Source organism: Balaenoptera acutorostrata, chromosome 21, assembly GCF_949987535.1.
Source record: "Balaenoptera acutorostrata chromosome 21, mBalAcu1.1, whole genome shotgun sequence".
In the NCBI taxonomy this organism is placed as follows: Eukaryota; Metazoa; Chordata; class Mammalia; order Artiodactyla; family Balaenopteridae; genus Balaenoptera; species Balaenoptera acutorostrata.
This window is the reverse complement of record NC_080084.1, coordinates 3,328,819-3,349,425: the sequence shown is the minus strand read 5'-3', so window position 1 is coordinate 3,349,425 and position 20,607 is coordinate 3,328,819. Positions and strand designations below refer to the sequence as shown.

Genomic DNA, 20,607 nt, shown 5'->3' with positions numbered 1-20,607 from the left:
GCTCAGTACTGGACAACCTCTTGTCCGGTGTGAAGACTAGTGGAATTTTTAAACCTCTAATCTAGGGTTAGGGTGCAGCTTTAAATTTTACCTGCTGGCTTGTGTTCACAGCACCTTTTAAAGACTGCTTTCTTAACTACAGCTGCATACCATATCCCAGCTACAGAAAGCCTTTTCAATGTTTGCCAGTGTTGTTTCCATAATAGTAAACATCACACTTTAGCTGGGCAGGAGTCAGAGTTTTATTATCAGTCTAGGCAAGACCAAAAATTCAAAGCAAATTCAATTTTGCTTAAGGGAACATTGTAAGGTAACAATTCTTCATATTACATGCCTCATATGACCCATTTCAAACCATACAGAATGACACCTTTATGTGTCACTGTCCCAAGAGACAAACAAATGTGAACAGCTAAAACATTTAAAAAGTGCACCAAGCTTCGGAAGTCTCAAACAAAACTTGAATTTTCTGTACATACTCCTGTCAAATGAAGTTATTCCCGGTACACCACTCCTCTTGCAAAGTGGTCTTCTTTTTCCTTTCATTTGACCTAGATCGGCTAGGAGAACTAGAGAAATATCGGGACGGCTTGTGATTTCTCTCCTGGGACAGTGATCTCTCTCTTCTCCTATATCTAGAAAGGGACCTGCTCTGGCTGAGGGAGAAGCTTCTCCGTCTTGGAGATGTGTGGTGAGGTGGAGGACTCCTCCTCCGATAATCATCTCGAGGGCGACGACCCCAAGAAGGAGGCGGTCACGATTTTGACTTCTCCACTCTTACTCGGCAGCCACATAGTGTTCTCCCATCTAGTTCTCAGACAGCATCGGCTGCATCTTGGGGATCTTCACGTTCAACAAGAGGGAAGCCAGGAGGGTTTTTAGCAACCCACACACTTCAGAGTGGTCCATAATAGCCTAAAGCTCGTTCCAATTCAGTCTTGTTACCACTGTTTCCAAGATTCTCTACATAAACTTGACAGTCCAACGGACAGGAATCACGATGCAAGACCCTCGTGGCTCCTGGGTTTCACGGGCCACAGGGTGGTCCCGGGCCTCTAGAATCTGGCAGCTGAATCTGCTTGCACAAGCTGTCCTGTGGGGATGCTTTTCCCCCTATGTGTCCAGCCTGGGGCCCTACTGGCTTGGCCCGGCCTCCTGGGTGAGAGGGTGAACCCCAGCTCCCTGGAGCAGACACTCAGAGCCCTGTTGACCAGACTCACGGGACTGGGGCAGCGGCTGGACATGTGTGGCCAGCCTGGTGGTGTTTGGCCCCGTCTGCAGTTCCAGTTCCAGCTGAGAAAGAGCCTCACTGTGTAATCTTCTCCTGGTTGTGTAAGGATCCCCGGTGTCATTTGACAGAAATGTAGATGGTGTGTTCTTTCTCTGTTTTCTCCCTGCTTCCTCTCCTCTCTCTCTGTCTCTGTCTGTCTGTCTGTCTCTCTCTCCCTCTCTGCCTCTCCTTCCCTCCTGCTCCCACTCCTTCCTGAGAGAGGGTAGACAGAGTGTGAGAGAGGGAGACTCAGAGGGAGAGGGAGGGGGAGGGAGGGGGAGGGAGGGGGAGGGGAGAGAGGGAGGGAAACAGGGAGAGAGAGGGAAGGAGACTTCTCTCCTTCCCTCTCTCTCCCTGTTTCCCTCCCTCTCTCTCCCTCTCCCTCTCTCCCCCTCCCTCTCCCTCTCTCCCCCCTCCCTCTCCCTCTCCCTATCTCCCTCTCCCTCGTCTCTGCCTCTCCCTCTGTCTCTCCCTGTCTGGGAGGGAGTGAGGAGATGGAGAGACGGAGGGAGAGGGAGAGTTGGAGGGAGAGGGAGAGGGAGAGAGAGAGGGAGGGAGGGATAGAGGGAGGGAGGGAGAGACATCCCTCTCTCCCTCTCCCTCTCCTTCTCCCACCTCCCTCTCCCTCTCCCACCTCCCTCTCCCTCCCTCTCTCTCCCTCTCCCTCCACCTCCTTCCCTCACCAGAGAGGGAAGGAGGTGGAGGGAGAGGGAGAGAGAGGGAGGGAGAGGGAGAGAGGGAGGGAGAGAGGGAGAGGGAACGAGGTAGAGGGAGAGAGGGACAGGGAAAGTGGGACAGGGAAAGTGGGAGGGAGAGAGGGACAGGGAGAGAGGGACAGGGAGAAAGGGAAGGAGAGAGGGAGAGGAAGGGACAGAGAAAGGCAGAGGGAGAGATGGAGGGAGAGGGAGAGTGAGAGGCAGCGAGGGAGAGGGAGGGAGGAAGAGAGGGAGAAGGGCTGAGGAGGGGGGCTCCCTCCCCCTCCCATGCTCTCCACACTGCTTTCTCTTTTTTCTGCTTCAACAGACACCAGGCACCTTTTAGATCAGCCCTGAAGTCAACGTTGATGCTTGGACGGCCTGACCTCCCCGCTGACTTCCAGCCCTGGACCACAGCTGGGAGATGAAGTCTACGGGGCCCTGGGCGGCGGGCTGCACAGGCCCCTTCTCTGACGCCCAATCTCTCCTCGTTTAAGAGGCAGCCACCAGCTCCCAAAATCCCCAAGGCCCAAGATTTTGGGCCTTTTTATTATGTGTCGATAATGCCATGAGCTACTATTTAACTTTTCTAGGAGGACCCATTTCCCGAAATGCAGTGGTTTTCAGCCTTGGCTGCACTAGAGAACCCCCAGGGAAGGGAGAGAAGTCTCTCCCTCCCTCTCTCTCCCTCTCCCTCCGTATCTCCTTCTGCCTCTCTCCCTCTCCCTCTCCCTCTGGGGTGATGCCTGATGAGCTCAGATTCGCAGATGTTGCCCCCATCCCTTCTCTGTGCCTTGCGTGGGGCCTGGGCCTTCTCACTGTGGCCTGGGCACGGCCTTGACATTCAGACATCAGGTCCTGCAAACACTTGCGTTTGGTCCACACCGCGTGTGGCTGCAGTCTGTGCTTCTGCCGTTTAGCATCTTCAGTAGATGGGGGCTGTGCATGAGCCCTTCATCTTCCCCGCAGACACCACTGGTGCTTGCCGGGCCTCGCGGGTGATGCGGGGGGCATGGGGAACAGTCCTGTGTCCCCACCTTCTTGGGCTGCAGACAGGCCACGTTGGTCCTGTGGTGACTGGGGGCTTCCAGGAGAACCCCACCGCAGAGCCGGAGAGGTGGCCCCAGAGAAGGAGGCGTACGCCTGGGGCCGGGCCTCACCAGCCAGCCACGGGCCACCTGCAGCAACAGGCCTCTCGCCGTCCAGGGTCTGGGTGTTCGGGCGCCGTGGGGATGAGCTGCTGTCTGCACGGCAGCCGAGTTTGTACTGTTGAGCCCGGGGAGGCCCCTGGGTGGCTCCTGGAGAGCCTGGCCGCATTTATTCCTGCCCTTGGCCTTAGAGCCCATCACGGTTCACGCCGTTTCTGGTTCCAAAAGGACCTGTGTTAATAAAGACCATGTGTTAGGACAGCACCAAAGTGTCTAGAAATCCGGGCCAGGAGGAGGAGGTAGGGGGATTGGTTGTGCCCACCAGTGGCCTGAGAGCCCTGCCCACACGCAGAGACCTGGCCCGGGGTCCCACAGGGAGAGCATGGCCCACGGTCCCCAGCGCCGGCCGTCTCTGGGTTCCAGGAGAACTGCACGATCCTCGGGGAGCTGGTGAGGCTGCAGGCCCAGAAGTCCTGCCTGCTGGGGTTCAGCACACGTGCCGACTCCGTGCTGGAGATGAACATGGCCAAGACCAGCCAGGTGGTGGCCACTTTCCTAGGTAACCCCGCCTCCACCTGAGTCCCAGTGGGGAGGGCGTCAGGCGGACCTTAACTGGGCGTGGTGCTGCCTGAGACCCCACTGTGTCAGCCCTTGGGGGTCACCTTCCCGGACCCTTCATTCTGCCTCGAGGGGCGCGGGGGGGGGGGCGGCTGGGGAGCCGCCACAGGGATGTAGCCGAGCCTCTCCCCTCCGCCCGCAGATGAGCTGGCCCAGAAGCTGAAGCCCCTCGGGGAGCAGGAGCAGCCTTGATCCTGGAGCTAAAGAAGGCCGAGTGCCAGAGGCGGGGCCTGCACTGTGACGGGCCCATCAACGCCTGGGACCTGTGCTACTACATGAACCAGGGAGGAGACGCGCTACCACGAGGACCAGTACCTGCTCAGTGAGTCCTTCCCCATGCAGGTGGTCACGCGTGGGCTGCTGGGCATCTCCCAGGAGCTGCTGGGGCTGACCTTCGACCTGGAGGAGGGCGCCAACGTGTGTCACGAAGACGTGAGGCTCTACACGGTCTGGGACGCAGCCTCGGGCAAGGTCATCCATCGGCAAGTTCTACCTGGACCTCTACCCTTGGTGCGTGCGTGCGTGCGGGAACCTGTCAGCCGTGGGCCGGAGCTCCTTTGTGGAAGCTGGGCCTCACCCCGCGTCCCTCCCCAGGGAAGGGAAGTCCGGGCACGCGGCCTGCTTCGGCCTGCAGCTGAGCTGCCTGCAGCAGGATGGGAGCCGCCAGATCGCCATGATGGCCATGGTGGCCAACTTCACCAAGCCCACGCCCGACCCGCCCTCCCTGCTGCAGCACAATGAGCTGGAGACCTACTTCCACGAGTTCTGGCAAGCGATGCACCAGCTCCGCTCCCAGGTGGGTGCGGGCACGGGGCTGCGGGCAGGGGCCGGGGAGGGCCCGGGCACGCGTGGTCCTCAGGCAGGCCCTCGCCACAGGATTCTTCCGCTGATGTCACCCCGCACGTGGCGACGCCCTCGGTGTCAGCTTCCATCATCAAAGCCCACGCACTGGGCGCGTAAACAACAGAAATGGATGTCCTCGAGACTCTGGAGGCTGGAAGCCCCAGATCAAGGAGTCAGGACTGATTCCCTGCATGTTAAGTACATGTACTCAAGAGTTGCCTTTAAAAAAGACAAAAGAAAAGAAAGGCACGTTGCCTGCAAGTCTGGTGACAGGTGGCGATGAGAATCAGAGAGAAGGCTCTGGGGCCGGGAGTGCCGCGCCCTGTGAGGCCCTGGGGCTGCTGCCAGTCTCCGTGGAGGCTCAGCAAGTCCCAGTGACTTCCCCACGGGGGGACCTCAGCTCAGCGTCTGGGCCCCGGACGCAGTGCTCGTTCAGTCTTCCTGCGGTCAGCCCTTCGTCCTGAGAGCGATGCTCTCACAGGCTGCACCGGAGCGCGTGGGGACAGTTTACTGAGCTGTGCAGCCATCACTACTGCCCTGTTTTGGAGCATTTCCATCACCCCAAAAATGTCCCTCACGCCCTTAGTTATCACTCCCTCCCCTCCCCTGCCCCTGACAACCAGGAACCCACTCTGACTCTGTGGATCTACCTGTTCTGGACGTTTCCCCTCAGTGGGGTCACACCGTGTGTGTCCTTCTGTGTCTGACTTCTCTCGCTGAGCATCGTGTTCTCAGGGTCCATGCACGTGGCAACGAGTGTCAGGGCTTCACCCCTTTGCGTGGCTGAGGGCCGGAAAAAAGAAAACAGAAAAGAAAGGCACGTTGCCTGCGAGTCTGGTGACAGCCGGTGATGAGAACCAGAGGGAAGGCTCTGGGACCAGGGGCACCGCACCCTGTGAGGCCTTGGCGATGCTGCCAGTCTCGGTGGGGCACGGGCAGCGCCGTCCCCCAGGGGCTGCAGGACAAGCTCATCAAGTCCCGGCAGGCCAACCCAGGTGCGGCCGGGCCGAGGGAAGGGGGCGCCTGGACCGCCCGGCTGGAAAGCGCGGCCTGGACACAGTGCCATCCCCCCGTCTCCTTCCTCCCGCCCCCCAGGCCTCTTCAACCTGCACCAGATCGTCCTGGCAGAGGTGGACCAGGCCCTGCACACGCAGACGCCCGCGGACCCGGCCCAGGAGAATGCCCGCCTCTGCCAGGAGATCCTCAGGGGCCCAGCCATGCCAGGCAGCCAAGCGCGAGCCGGGCCCACCTTAGCGGTCGGTTGGCGGCTACTGACCAGGTCAAGAGGATCGTCTGGTGGTGTGTGAAAGGGGACCAAATGACAGGCTCTGGCCGAGGCCCGGTGACCTCTGGCCTCTTCCTGCCTCAGTTCCTTGGCTGGTACCTCCAGCTGTGGCCCGCGGAGTCCGAGGGTGGGGTGGGCGTATCTGCACGTGCTTTCTGGAGAGCCTGGAAGAGGCAGGATAGGGCTTCATAGCCCGGACGGAACACGTCGACGAGGTTTGCCCGTGCGTGTCGGTGCGGACACGCGGTTCACTCCCTCGTGAGCACTTTAACCCGCGCTCTCCCCATGCTGGAGGGCAAGCCCTGACTCATCCCTCGGAGCCTCGGCAGCTGACCTTGTAAGAGGCTTAGGGGCGAACCCTCGTGAGCTTCAGCAGAAAGTCGGCAAAGATTGATTTGTGTCTCTCCACTGAGTTCCCCGCAAGGTCCCCGTTTTCTAGAAGTGTTGGGCCAATACTCCCTCTAGTGGCAGGGGACTCAGACAGGGCTGTTTGAGGCCCCCGCTCTGGGGAAGGGGCACGGAGCGGCCAGGGGGCCGGGCAGGAGCCTCTCCGCGTGTGTCCCAGGGACCCACCTGCCTGCGACCTTCGGCTGCCTGGCAGGAAGATACAACGCCCAGTCCTATGGCTGCCTGTGCAGCGAGGTGTACTCTGCGGACACGTTCCACACACACTTCAAGCAGGAGGACGTCCTGAGTGGCAAGGTGAGAGGCCGTCCTGCCGCGCAGACCAACACGGAGGTCCTCGGCTTCGGCCTAGATGCTTGTGCCGCCCGCCTGGGCCTGCCAGGCTCTGAGGGCCCTGCCCTGGACCTCCTGCTCCCCTGCCCTTTGTTGAGTCACAGCAGAGGTGGCCACACCCACACCCTCAGTGAAGGCGGAGCTCCACCCTCCTGCAGCCCCGCCCCCTCTCGGCAGGTTGCCATGGACTACAGAAGCTGCATTCTGAGGCCAGGCGGCTCCAAGGATGCCAAGGGCATGGGGAAGCTCTTCCTGGGTTGCGACTCCACGCAGGATGCCTTCCTCCTGAGCAAACGGCTGCAGGTTGAGGGCTGCAAGCTGCCGGCCTGCTGACGGCACGGGGTTTTGCCCACCCAGGCGGGCCCGGTGCCTTAGCGCCCCGCCGGGGCGGGGGAGGGGCCGCGTGTCCTCCCAGCCCCTGAGTCCCTGGCGGCCGGCCTCAGCCAAAAGTCTCCACCTGGACGTGTCTGGAGAGCCTGGTGTCAAGGCTCCCCCTTGTTGCACTAATGCAATCCCTTCCTGGGGAGCTTTCCTGCTTACAAAATGGTTCTTTGAAAACGCAGCCATTAATAAAAAGACTCCACTCCTGGTCTCTGCCTGCGGTCCCTTCCACCACAGGAGCGGCACTGGGGCCGTCACACTGGGGGGAGTTCTGACCTTGGTCGGGGATCAGCCCTGCGGCCGTTGCAGGCTGCTCTCTGCTGGTGTAGCGTCTGGGTCACTGGGAGATGGCTGAGCTGTGGGGTGAGTTCAGACGGGGATGGCTCCCCCCACCTGGCCAGGCCGGTTCTCTAGTGAGGGGGTGTCAGGTTCCTGCCGGCCTCTCACCTGGCACTGTTTGGCATGTCGGGGGCTGTGATTGGCTGCAGCTGGTTCTGGCGGTGGGCACAGCTGCGGGAAGCCCTGCTGTGGCTGTCCCTGTCCCCATGGCCGGCCGGCTGGCTCCCTCCGGGCATCGGCAGCTGGTGAAGTCTGGACCACAGCAAGGGGCCGCTTTCCTGGGTCCTAGCGATTCTTCCCAAAGGCCTTAGGGATGTGTTTTGGTGGCAGTAGAAATTCAGAGAGGGTGCTGCACCACTGGAACGCTAGGGTGGGTCTGGACAGTCCCGTGTGTCCTTCCCTGGCCTTTGAGCTCCTCGGGAGCCCTGCCTCCGGCCCTTCGCCCCCACAAAGGACGCCAGGCAGCGGAGCGAGGGCGCGGGCAGCGCCCCGACCTTCTCCCTGGGGCCCAGGCGGGCAGGCTGTGCCACATTCTGTCCTTCCCTCAGCCTGCCCGCCTGTTCTCACCCGCCCTGGGCCAGTCGGCTGTGGACCAGGCTGTGGTGTCTGCCCTTCTGCAGACCCAGCTCAGCTCCCTGCACCCACTTCTGTGCCTTCTGTGTTCTGGGCTGGTCGCAGGCCCAGAGCCGGTGGGCAGGCGTCCCGTGGCCGGGAGGGCTGTTCCTGCGAATCCCCTGGGGCTCGAAAAGGAACACAGCCGGCCTTCCATCCGGCACTTCTCGATGGACATGGAAGGGGCATGTCGGGGCCTGGGGGCTGCTCATCTTCCCGTGCACCGAGCCCCTCGATGGTCCCCGTGCAAAATGCAGGTGTGGCGTTGGCACCCCAGCCGTGTGCCGGGCAGTCTGTGGCGGGTGCCACAGGCCTCGGGCTGGTGGGCCACAGGGTTCCTGAGCGGCAGGTCAGGACTGAGAGGGTGAGGCCTTTCCCCAGGTCCAGGGCCCAGACTGACACCGGCTGGAGGCCCCTCCGCTCACCGCCCGCACCCCCCAGCCCCCAGGGCTGAGCTCAGGTGTTGCATGCCCAGGCTCTCTGGCAGCCCAGCCCGTTCCCACTCCTCCGTGGTCACTGAAGGACTGGGAGGCAGGTTGCCCCACAGAGACTGCTGTTCCCCGAGCCCTGGGCAGGGGGCAGGGAGGACGGGCACAGGGCCTGCAGGGGTGTGGGCGCCGGGGCAGCCGGAGCAGCTCCACACAGTAAGTAAGAGCATCTCACCAGAAACAGTGCGTTTCTCCAGCCGCCCTGGGACCTGAGCTCAGGTCCTGGGGCAGGAAGGGGCAGCAGTGCAGCTCTTAGCTGTCACTGGGGTTCGACTGTGGCCCGGTGCCATCTCTTAGATCCTCCCCCGTCCCCTTCCGCGGTTGCGACCGGACCCCTGCCAATCGGGTTCTCACTCCTCTCCATCCCCTACGCCTGCTCCATGAAGGTGGAAGGAACACATTTCTTAAAAGGTTAGAGCTCGGGCTTCCCTGGTGGTGCAGTGGTTAAGAATCCGCCTCCCAATGCAGGGAACAAGTGTTCAAGCCCTGGTCTGAGAAGTTCTCACACGCTGCGGAGTAACGAATCCCGTGCGCCACAACTACTGAGCCTGCGCTCTAGAGCCTGCGAGCCACAACTACGGATGCCCGCGTGCCTAGAGACCGTGCTCCGCAACAAGAGAAGCCACCACAATGAGAAGCCCACGCACCGCAAGCAATGAGATGCCCACGCACCACAACCAAGAGTAGCCCCCGCTCGCCACAACTGGAGAAAGCACGCACACAGCAAGGAAGAGCCAACGCAGCCAAAAATAAATAAAATAAATAAATAAATTTTAAAAAATCATATTAAAAACCTATTAATGAGATTTAAAAAAATAGTCAGTTAGTTACTTAGTTAATTGTGCCGGGTCTTAGTTGCCACAGGCCGGCTCCTTAGTTGTGGTAATCAGATATTTTATATTCTTTTTTGTTCCTGAACAAAGGCCCCAGAATCCAGTATCTATTTGATAATGCTCACAGCATAGCTCAGCACGGAATAGCCAGATTATTTTTCTTTGGCTGCTATGTACCAAACAGCCTTTTGTACTGTTTTACCAAATGCATGTATTTAATACCTGTTTTTAAAAACATAGTAAGGGGCTTCCCTGGTGGCGCAGCAGTTGAGAATCTGCCTGCTAATGCAGGGGACACGGGTTCGAGCCCTGGTCTGGGAAGATCACACATGCCGCAGAGCAACTAGGCCCATGAGCCACAATTACTGAGCCTGCGCGTCTGGAGCTTGTGCTCCGCAACAAGAGAGGCCACGACAGTGAGAGGCCCGCGCACCGCGATGAAGAGTGGCCCCCGCTTGCCGCAACTAGAGAAAGCCCTCGCACAGAAACGAAGACCCAACACAGCCAAAAATAAATATAAATAAATAAAAATTAAAAAAAAAGCTTTAAAAAACAACAACAACAACAACAACAAAAACATAGTAAGATCTCAGAACTTTAAATTGACTAAAGTAAGATTCTCTCTGTAGTACTACTTATTTGACCAACAAACACTACCTGATGACACCGGTGTGGTGCACTGAGCCTTACTCTAGCATATCGGGATAAACCCTGTTGCGACAAGTGTTCATCCTCCAGGTCCCCAAGGCCTCTCACACACTGCCAGCGAAACTGCTTCCTGCTTGGGAAAGAGTGCCCCAGTTCGTTTCTACAGAAGCTTGAAGGCTATGTAAGCCCTCCAAAAGGTTAGAGGGCAAAGAACAACTCTAAAACTGGCACATTTGTTTAAAAAAAAACACTTGTCAATATTACAAGAGCCAGCTTGCTTTCCCTTGTGACACGTTTTCTTAGGAGGCAAGGGATGTGGCCATGTGACTTGGACAAGCTGTTTCCCTCTGTCTCAGTGTCCCACCTGTGAGTGAGTAGTCTGACTCAACTTAATGACAGACATCTGAATAAGGATCATGAACAGTGGCATCTAATTTCCAAAATAAAAACAGGAGAATGAGTATGTCTTTTACAACAGGACGTCATGTCTACCTCAATGATATTGCTAGCCTTGAGTCCAGTGCTTCTCGCTCAGTGCAATTGTGCCCCCCATCTGGGAAATGGGGAAAGTCTGGGAAAGTCTGAAGGTGATTTTGGTTGTCACAACTGGGAGGAGAGAGAGGGAATGTTACGGGCATCTAGTGAGTAGAGGTCGGGACCTTGCTAAACACTCTATGGTGCACAGGACTCACACCCACAGTAAAGGTTTATCTGGCCCCAAAAGTCAATGCCTTGGTTGAGAAATCCTGCCTTAGAGCAAACCACGGATACTCATCTTTAGCAGGTAACAGGGCATTTACTACCCACCTGTAAACCTACAGACTTCCCGACTTACACAGCTAATCCTGTGGCAGGAATGAAATAGATAGCGTGTGACCATCTGGTAGTATCTAGGTTTGCCCCTCAAGTCACATGGGACAGTGCTAGAGACTGACATTTTCTATATTGGAGGCCTTTGGGTAGCCACCAGTTTTCTAACCTAAAAAGTCGAAGCAGCATTATTACAATACACATAGTAACACGACAACTCTGCTTTTATAGAGAGATTAGATGTGGGAAAGGAGCTTATCTGACATCAGAAGGAAATGCTTTAAACGCATCACATCTGCTGGTTTGACTGTCAAATCTTGACAGCTGGAGAGGTAGGAAGGTAGACAGGAGAGAACACACCAAAGTTACGGGCCTGCTGAGTCCTCGGGTCTAACCATAATACACTTTGTACTGCCCTGGGTCCAGGGATATGTTCTAACACCCTCTCAGTCACTTACGGTCCATAGACAGACCAAGTGTAAATTCACAATTATCAGCAAGTGTACCAAAATAAGGCAGAATTAAGAAACTTAAACGCGAGCCCTACCTGGTCTTTTTCTTCTTCACCGACAGAATCACCTGATTTTGCTTTTTCAGGGTCTTCCTCAGGTTTCTGTTTGGCAGGGCTGTCACATACAGTAAGGCCAACTGTTAGCTCAGCCAGACCCTAGACTTGCAGTGGGCACAAAACAACTTATATTCCTCCCTACCAAGAGTACCCTCTGTTTGGAAAGATTCAGGGCATGGACACCCTCTTCCCTCCAAGGAGAAGCCCTTTTTGCCAGGACATTAAAACAAGCTTCGAGTTTAATGTTTCTTTGGATGACAGGTTTAGAATACCACCGTTTTGCAAACCCTAAGAAATAATGGATCTAGACTTTGATCAACGGCTGCTAGAATCACTGAAGAGACATTACATGCCTCTGATGGCCAGCCCCATACCGTCAATGAAGTCGCACAAAATAAAGCTGGAATCTGATCAGGACTCTAGACCTAACCACCAGTTTACAGAAAACTGGAAACAAGGGAACACATTAACCACCAAAACGATGCAGTCAGCCAGACCTAGAAGCTATTAGACAAAAGACCTATTTTCTTTAAATAAATGGCAAGAAAATAAGGAATCTATCACTTGAAAGGCTTAAGGAACAAATCAACCAAACTCTGTTACACAAGGGGAGGTATGAACACTGCTATATATTTGTTAGTAAGGAACTGTTACACTTTATAAGGCATGTTTTGTCTTCTTCAAAAGACTGTTTGCTAGATGTTAGCAATTATAGCAAAATATGAAATAAAAACTTGTCAGAGAAAGAGACCCTGTCATCTAGAAATATCGTATTTGTGGATAAGATGACATGTCCGATTTGTTTCAAAGTAATCCAACTGGGGGGACATGGGTGTGTATGGAGTTGTAATCCATTTGGAATAATTTTCACTTGGAGCCTATGGGGGTATAGATGAAACAACAGCCAGGAGCTGTTAACTGTTGATACTGGGTGATAGGTACACAGGGGTTCATTTTACTATCCTTGGTATTTTGTGTATGTACATTTGAAGTTTCCTATGCTAAGAGTAAAAATGGATGAGGTCTTCAGAAATGCTGTTCATGAATGTCTAAAAACAGAATATCAAAAGGAAAACCTAAGCAATGTGGAAGTCAGAATTACTAAGTTACATCCTACTAATTCTATACGTGTTTTACCAAAAACAGTTGGCCCCTAAAATGGGGGCTGTCCATTCATTATATACTGACCCCCTTGTGAAATGAGATGTGATGGTGGTCTGCCTGGTAGTTTGCCTTGTAATCCTGGGGCTACATGAGACTTCAGCTGCTTACAGAAAAGAAACAACAAAGCCACTAGGAATAAAGAGTTCACCGCCAAGGCACAGTTCTTCAGCATCACCAAGCTGGTGCAGAGACCAGGTTCTGCGGACTAAGTACCCTTCTCTTCTGATTCTAAGCAACCACCGTCTTCATAAAGTCATCGAATTAGCACCTGCCAGTGTGCTAGGCCATTTTAACACAAGCTCTCGTATGAAGGGCCCAACCCTGAGACGGACAAGGAAACAGAGCCTCTGCTTATTTCGTCAAACGATGAAGTGGCCAAGCACCTGACCTGAGCTCAAGTCCCAGGCTCTTATTTTTAAAAATTCCAGAAGAGTTACTCTGACTACAAGTGGGGAAGGAGTCTAAGAATAAATGTTTAGCTTCAACAGGCATGTAACTTACAAGTCATAAATATCAGCAGCTCTTGTTTTCTTATACCTCATAAATTCAACCACATTTGGGGATCTAATGCTCTATAACTTGGTCGAAGACAAAAATTTAAAGTATATATCTAAGCTAGTTAGAAGTATACACAGAGGGAATTCCACGGCGGTCCAGTGGTTAAGACTCGGCACTCTCACTGCCGAGGGCCCGGGTTCGATCCCTGGTTGGAGAACTAAGATCGTACAAGCCGAGCAACACAGCCACCCCCACCCCCCCACCCCCCAAAAAATAAAATAAAAAAAGATACACAAAAAGCAAGTACTGCCGGTGGAGGGGTTGTGTGTGGGGGGAACAGACAGACCCTATGGCACCGAGTCTGTCCTCCCCTTAGGCGGTACCAGACTCCAACGAGGTCAAACGAGTCAAGTGCTCTTACATTTTGTTTCTCCATCGGACTTGCTTCTCCTGGGCATGCAAAGTTTGGAAACAGGTTTGGGGGACTTCTTTTTCTCTGCTATTTCCACTCTGTGCTCCTCACCGCTTGTCTGGCTCCCGTTTTCTAGACATCCATTCACTTCCCGACTGAAAGCATGAGCTCTGTTCTCCAAGGAGAAATCGGTATTTAAAAGGGATTTGACTTTAGCCAGGTAGCCCTCCTACAGCAGGAAAGGATAATTTAAGTAACAGTGAATGTAAACAAGTGGCCATGAGAGAATAAGGAAACACATGCTCTTCCTTTATAACTATCAGGTAACAGGGAGAGGTGGGATTATCCTGCCTCCCTGGTCACAGACAAGTTACATGGGAGGAAACGTTTTCTAGCCGCCAGGATGCTGACGACTTAACCTCTGATAATTCTTCTTTATGTAATTTGGTTTCCAAGTTACATAACTGATTCTTTATTTCTGTCTGCAGAAATTCAGGCAAGAGATTCCATTTCTCCTTCATGCATTCCTAAGGGAAGGATATGGGTTTAGAAGTCTCCACATTCCCAAGCTATGAACCAATGGACTAATACACAAATAGTTACACTGCCTGGTCACATAACAATGACTGAATGGCAGGCAATGCTGAGTCGGCCAAAAAGAAAACTAAATATTCACAAGACATGTTCCTGTTGTTTTCGTTAAGATCATATCACACCATCTCCAGAGTGGTGAAAAATGGAAAGATTAAAGGTGAAACAGACACATAATAGCATGCTAGAACAAACCTGATTTTGAAAAACAGTGTGACCAGGACAAGTTATAATCCAGACTTGATGGTACGGAACCCAGACTGGGAAACTCGATGAGTTACCAAAAGCTAACCAATAATAGCCTATTAGTCCAGCACGTTAGACAAAAACATCCACGTTATCCTCAACTTCAGGGAAAAGAGAGCCAATTCCACTTAAATTTGTTTTTAGGAACTACATAGTGTCTGTCAAATGGTCACATTTGATCATAAATTTTGTTAAGGTGGAGATTTCCTTACCTTTTCTGTTAAACTATCTCTTTCCAAATCTTTGAGCCTGGGGGAAGAAAAAGGGAAGAAACAAGCGCTTGATCAGCAACATTGTCTACCTGTAAGAATACCACAGTTTAAAGAACTTTGGAAAGAAGTTTCACATGAATGTTAGAAAAAAATACAATGGTTTTTCCCTCCCCCAGTGTCTAGAATGCCCTAAGGTAATGCCTACACGTTAAGAAGTTATTTTCAATATGAATGATGAATGATGGTTTTCTGATGGTGGTAAGAGATGGTATAGGAGCTCTAGAACAACCTCTTTTCTTTTTTTTTTTTTAACGTTATTTTAAAGACACTGGGAAAGGGGAAGCAGGTCACACAGTTGGGTTCCTTCCCAAGCTAATTGACCTATACGGTGGTCTTCCTCCAGTTGGACCTGACAAGATTTCATAGAAGGGCATACAGAGGTTAGAAAGAGTGGACCAGGGTGACAGGATGCTGTGGGGAACAGCCAGCTAACATTCGCAAAGGCCAGGATGGGGTGGTGGCAGCATTCTGAGGAGGAATATACGAAAATGGAGGAGTCAAGGCATCTGGGGCAGCAGGGGGTGCCCACACACGAGCAAGAGAGATGAAGCTAGAAAAGTTGGCTGGCGCCTCACCCAAGAGCTCATCCTTGCAAATGTTTGTACCCAGTCATTCAGAAGTGCAGAACTGTCATGAGTTTAGCTGGAAAATCATGGCCTGATTTGGTTCTTGAAGATTAGTATCTTGCCTCTTTGGGGAGGAAGGCAGCGAAAAGAAGAAAGGAACAAAACTAGAAGACACCGAGGAAATGGGGAGGCTGCTGTTCCTAGCCTGGGTGCTGACTGTGGGCAGTTGGGTGCGAACAGGTCTAACCAGCTGGGCGAGCGCCCCTCAGCAGAGGGGCAGCACCCTGGGCAGGCACTGGGCCTCCACCATCTATGGATCCTCCCCTCCAGCACCCAGGCTAGGTACTCAGTTACCAGCAGCCCGAAGGGCAGGAACAGAGCTCTGCCAGGCTGGCCTTCCCAGAGGGCACGTGTAAGCAGCACAGCCAGGAAGGTGAGCGACAGGCTTTGCTGGCTTGTCGGGAAGGAGGGCGACGTCTGGTTCGGCACGGCTGGAGTCAGCGCTAGCCTCCCCTCGGACGCGGGCACTGGGCCCCCGGTCTCAGGCTCACACAGGCCTCCAAAGCCCTTCCCTCAGGATGGCGCTCAGACCCTCCACCCAGCCCACCCTCCCGCCCCAAACACCAGCAGGTCAAGCACCACTCAGAGAAGGGGGCCTTTAAAGGGCTTTAGAAAATCTTAGAATCCGGATATGGAAGCTACTATGTTTCACCTGTAGCTGAGAGCTCTGCTCCCAGAGCACAGGATGGCTGAGGGGGGTGAGATGGGAGGGTCTCGCTGTGACCCCCAGGCACCGCTGGCCTTTTCAGCCACATGCCTGCATTCCTTGGAAATACATTTCATTGACAGCCAAACGGAACACCCTGAGAAACAGGAGGAATTATTGGTTCGTTTCAACCCTTAGCAACAGTGAATTTTCACCACCGGGTATTTCGTCTGCTCTCTGCAATGCGCTGGAACTTTCCTTTGGGCTAAACGTGCCTCAGCTGTCCACGGCACCCGACACACTTGGCGACTCCGCCTGACCCGGGAGCGCCCTGGGCCCCAGGCACAGGGTCCCTCCTTCCTGACCACCCCCTCGTGGGAGTGCTGAGTCCAGTCAGCCCCCAGCTCTGGGGGCTCAGCGTCCCCTCGGAAGTGACTGCGAGTCAAGCTCCCCACCGACCCCTCCCCCCTGGTCTCCCTCCCGCCAGGGCTGCTTCGTGCGCGGTGCCGGTCGGCCCCTCTTCAGGGGGGAGGAGACCCGGGCCGACTCCGCTCCACTGACCTGCCGGTGCCCATCCGGGACGTGGCCGGCCGAACAGCCGGTAGGTGTTGGGGAAGCCCCGAGGGCGGGCGCCCTCCCGCACCCTCACGACGCGGTGCTGCTCTGGGTGGAGCCCGCGGCCCGGGGGGCAAGAGGCGCGACGGGGTTGGGAAGGAGATGGGGCCACGGGAAGCCCACCCCGGGCCGGAGCGCAGAGGCAGGAGGCGGCGAGGAGGGCCGGCCCAGCCGCGAAGCCCGTGCCTCCACCCCGCCCAGGCCCGAGTGGCCCTCAGACCTCCCTGCCGGCCCCTGGGCTCGGGGTGGGCGACAGGCGCGCCGAAGAAGCCGTCCCGCTCGAGCCGTCTGGAGAGGCTGGCCCAGGGGTTGTGCCTGTTCCTGGCGTGGGGCGAGCACCAGGGCCTGAGGGTGTGGAGCCGTCCGGCCACAGGTCACAGGCTTTGCCTGTCGGAAAGGAGGGCTGCGATGGGGCTGTGCCGACGGACGGGGAGGATGGAGCCGCCCACAGTCCCCGTTTGCCAGGCAGAGCTTCATCGCGGACCCTGTTCTCAGCAGCCATGCGCAGCAGGGACACCCAGGCCTGGCGAGTCTGCGCCCCACCCAGGGCCGCTGGGTTCCTGCGCAGCAGCCCCGGCATCTCCTGCTGAGAAACCCCAGAGACCGTACTCCTTCCCCCGAGCCCACCGCAGCGCTGCAGAGCCCAAGGGGGCTGAGGGCTTCACCCCAAACTTGAGGAAGCCACACCTGGGGGCCAGGGCACAAGCGGGGGTCCCACCTTCCCCACAGGAGCAGACCCCGCGGAGGGTCTATCTTTTGGAAATAAAGTTAGACTAACAGGTTTTACACACAGAATCTTAGAGCTGGGAAAAGTCCTTTGTGTCATTCATGTAGCTTCGTAAGATTTTTTTTTAATGAGAGGATGGATTTCCTTGAGCAAGAGTCAATTTCCAGGAATGGGTCCCTGGATACCAAGGACTGTTTTGGGGAAGAAAGACGAATCTATTCTGTGAACGCCTTATAGAACTTATTCTATATTGTAGTTCTCTCTGGAAACACATGTACCGTTGATCTTTGTAGCAGCCCTTAATATCCTCAATAGAAGCTCTCATTGCCCCATTAGTACTTGTTATAGACTGAATATTTGGGTCTCCCCAGCATTCACATGTTGACACCCTACCTCCAATGTGATGGTATTAGAAGGTGGGTCTTTTGGGAGGTGATTAGGATTTGATGAGGTCATCGGGATGGAGCCCTCATGATGAGATTCTTACCCTTGTGAGAGTCATGAGAGCTGATTTTTTCTCTCTGCTCTCTGCCTTGTGAGGACACAATGAGAAGTGGACAGTCTGCAACCCGGAAGAGAGTCCTCACCAGAAGGCAATGATCCTGGCACCTAGATCTCAGACTTCCAGCCTCCAGGACTGAAAATACAGTTTTGTTGTTTACAAGCCCCACCCCACCCCGTTTGTGGTACTTTGTGACAGCAGCCCAAACTGGCTTAGCACTCTTTTCTTCAACTAAATGGAAGAATTTGTGGAGCCCATCCATTTTATGATACAATCTCCCAAATAACCAATATTCTGTCTATACACTCTGATTTCTCAACTTTTTTATTTATCAAAATTGTTATAAAAAAAGCTTCCAGGGCTTCCCTGATGACGCAGTGGTTGAGAATCTGCCTGCCAATGCAGGGGACACGGGTTCGAGCCCTGGTCTGGGAAGATCCCACATGCCGCGGAGCAACTGGGCCCATGAGCCACAACTACTGAGCCTGCGCGTCTGGAGCTTGTGCTCCGCAACAAGAGAGGCCGCGACGGTGAGAGGCCCGCACACTGCAATGAAGAGTGGCCCCTGCTCGCCGCAACTAGAGAAAGCCCTTGCACGGAAACGAAGATCCAACACAGCCAAAAATAAATAAATAAATTAATTAATTAATTTAAAAAAACCCAAAAAACCTTCCATATGTTTTCCTAATAAATTGTTTCCAATCCAAGTTGTCACTATAATGTTTCTATGATCTTAATAATTTGAGCCCTAATACGCTGCTTAAAATAATCATTTATTTGTCTTATGAATAAGTTCAGGGTTCAAATGCAAAAGCTTTAAAAGGATATACTGTGTAAAACATCTATGTCATCCCTCTGAAGGAAAGAAGGAGGGAAGAAAGGAAGGAAGGAAAAAACATTGAATTTGCCCTCAGTTTAGCTGCCACTTCTTAAGGGAAGCCCTTCCCAACTCCAGACCCCCAGGCATCACAAATAAGCTCTCATGGGACACTGTCCATACTGTTGCAGGTCATGTTCCCTGAAAAGCTGATTCTGAGACAAGGACAGACTTTCAGGAAGTTTCTTGGGGTGTGTTTTTTGGGATAAACATAGAATTACCATATGACTCAGCAATTCCACTCCTAAATCATTGAAAACAAACAAACCTACGTACACACATGTTTATAGCAGCACTATTCACGGTAGAAAAATCATGGAAATAACCCAAATGTCCATCAATGGATGAATGAATAAACAAATTGTGGTATATACCTACAGTGGAATAGTAATTCCGTCATAAAAAGGAATGGAGCAACTAAATATCAAACAATTACACGGCCAAAAACATTTTTTTAAGGAATGAAATACTAATACATATTACAGTGTGTATGACTCTCACAAACATCATGCTAAGTGAAAGATGCCAGACACAAAGGTCACACATTGTATGATTCCATTTATCTGAAATATCCAGAATAAGTAAATCCATAGAGAAAGAAAGCAGATTGGTGGTCTCCAGGGCTTGATAGAAAGAGAGAAGTAGTATCTTCTCAATGGGTACAGAGTTTCCTTTTGGGGTGATAAAAATGTCTGTGGGAAGTAAAATTTTTTTAATTGGAAAATGATTGATTAAAAACAAAAGTCTGTGGGGTATTTCTTGGTACTGCCTTTCCCAGTTTTCACAGTAAATGGTCAAGTACACAGTAAATGGTCAAGTACAGCAGCCATGGTTTGAGAAAGAAATGATGACCAGGGCTCAGAACACTCCTCACCAAGTAAGCCATCCATTTTAGCAGAGATATTATCCAAGGATAAGGGGAATTGAGAATGGATAGCACAGGAGGGAGACAATGACTACCAGTTGTGGCCTTGAGGCCACCTACAGTAACAGAGGCTATAGTTCGACCCACTGACCCTCCTTTCACTAGTAGTTCATCTCACTCACCCTCTCCCCTAAAAACGATCCATGGAAACTATGAAAGAGGTGTTTCCAGAACTTATGCAAAGACGTTGATCCGAGTAAAGGCAACAAAAGCAAAAATAAACAAGTGGAGCTACATCCAACTAAAAAGCACAACAAAGGAAACCAACAACAAAATGAAAAGGCAACGTACCGAATGGGAGAAAATTTTTACAAATCATTTATCTTATAAGGGGTTAGTATTCAAATTATATGAAGAACTCATACCAAAAAAATAGAAAAAAAATCCAACTAAAAAATGGGCAGAGGATCTGAATAGACATTTTTACAAAGAAGATACAGAGATGGTCAGCAGGTAATTAAAAAGGCACCTAAAATCACTAATCAGCAGAGAAATGTAAATCAAACCACAAAGAGATATCACCTCATACAGGTTACAATGGCTAATATCAAAAAGACAGGAGCTAACAAGTGTTGGCAAGGGTGTGGAGAAAAGGGAAGCCTTGTGCACTGTTGGTAGGAATGTAAATTGGTGCAGACACTATGGAAAACAGTATGGAGGTCCTCAAAAAATTAAAAATAGAACTATCATATGATCCAGCAATTCCACTACTTGGTATTTATATGAAGGAAACAGAAATTCTAATTCAAAATGAAATCTGTACCTCCATATTCACTGCAGCATTATTTACAATAGCCAAGACTTGGAAACCCCTGTGTTCATCGATGGATAAATGGATAAAGGACATTTGGCATAATATGCCAAATTATTTATTTATATATGTATATAATTTATATATATATAATATATATATTATATATATATAATATATATATATATAATATATATATAAAATTCAGCCATGAGAAAGAAGCAAATCCTGCCATTGTGACAGCATGAATGGACCGTGAGGGCGTTATGCTAGGTAAAATATGTCAGACAGAGAAAGAAAAATCCTGTATTATCTCACTTTATATGGAATTTTTAAAAAAGCTCATAGATACATAGACTGGTAGTTACCAGAGGCAGGGGGTGGAGGGTGAGTGAAATGGGTAAAGATGGTCAATATGTACAAACTGCCAGTTATAAAATAAATAAGTCCTGGGGATGTGACTATAGTTAATAATACCG

The 20,607-nt window shown here is 52.5% G+C and overlaps 1 protein-coding gene and 1 pseudogene across 1 annotated transcript; one reads left to right on the top strand and one right to left on the bottom strand.

Annotated features, from left to right (window-relative positions):
• Positions 1-224: 224 nt before the first annotated feature.
• LOC130706158 (serine/arginine-rich splicing factor 3-like) lies at positions 225-1,244 on the bottom strand (annotated as a pseudogene).
• Positions 1,245-2,977: 1,733 nt separating this feature from the next.
• On the top strand, positions 2,978-7,187 carry LOC130706156 (thimet oligopeptidase-like). Its single transcript, XM_057537489.1, is given in 11 exon segments — positions 2,978-3,224; positions 3,448-3,672; positions 3,874-3,912; positions 3,915-4,014; positions 4,016-4,208; positions 4,210-4,241; positions 4,326-4,850; positions 5,514-5,569; positions 5,670-5,830; positions 6,325-6,561; positions 6,775-7,187. Coding segments are annotated over 11 exon segments (1,971 nt in total). The 3' UTR covers positions 6,931-7,187.
• The last annotated feature ends 13,420 nt before the right edge of the window (positions 7,188-20,607 follow it).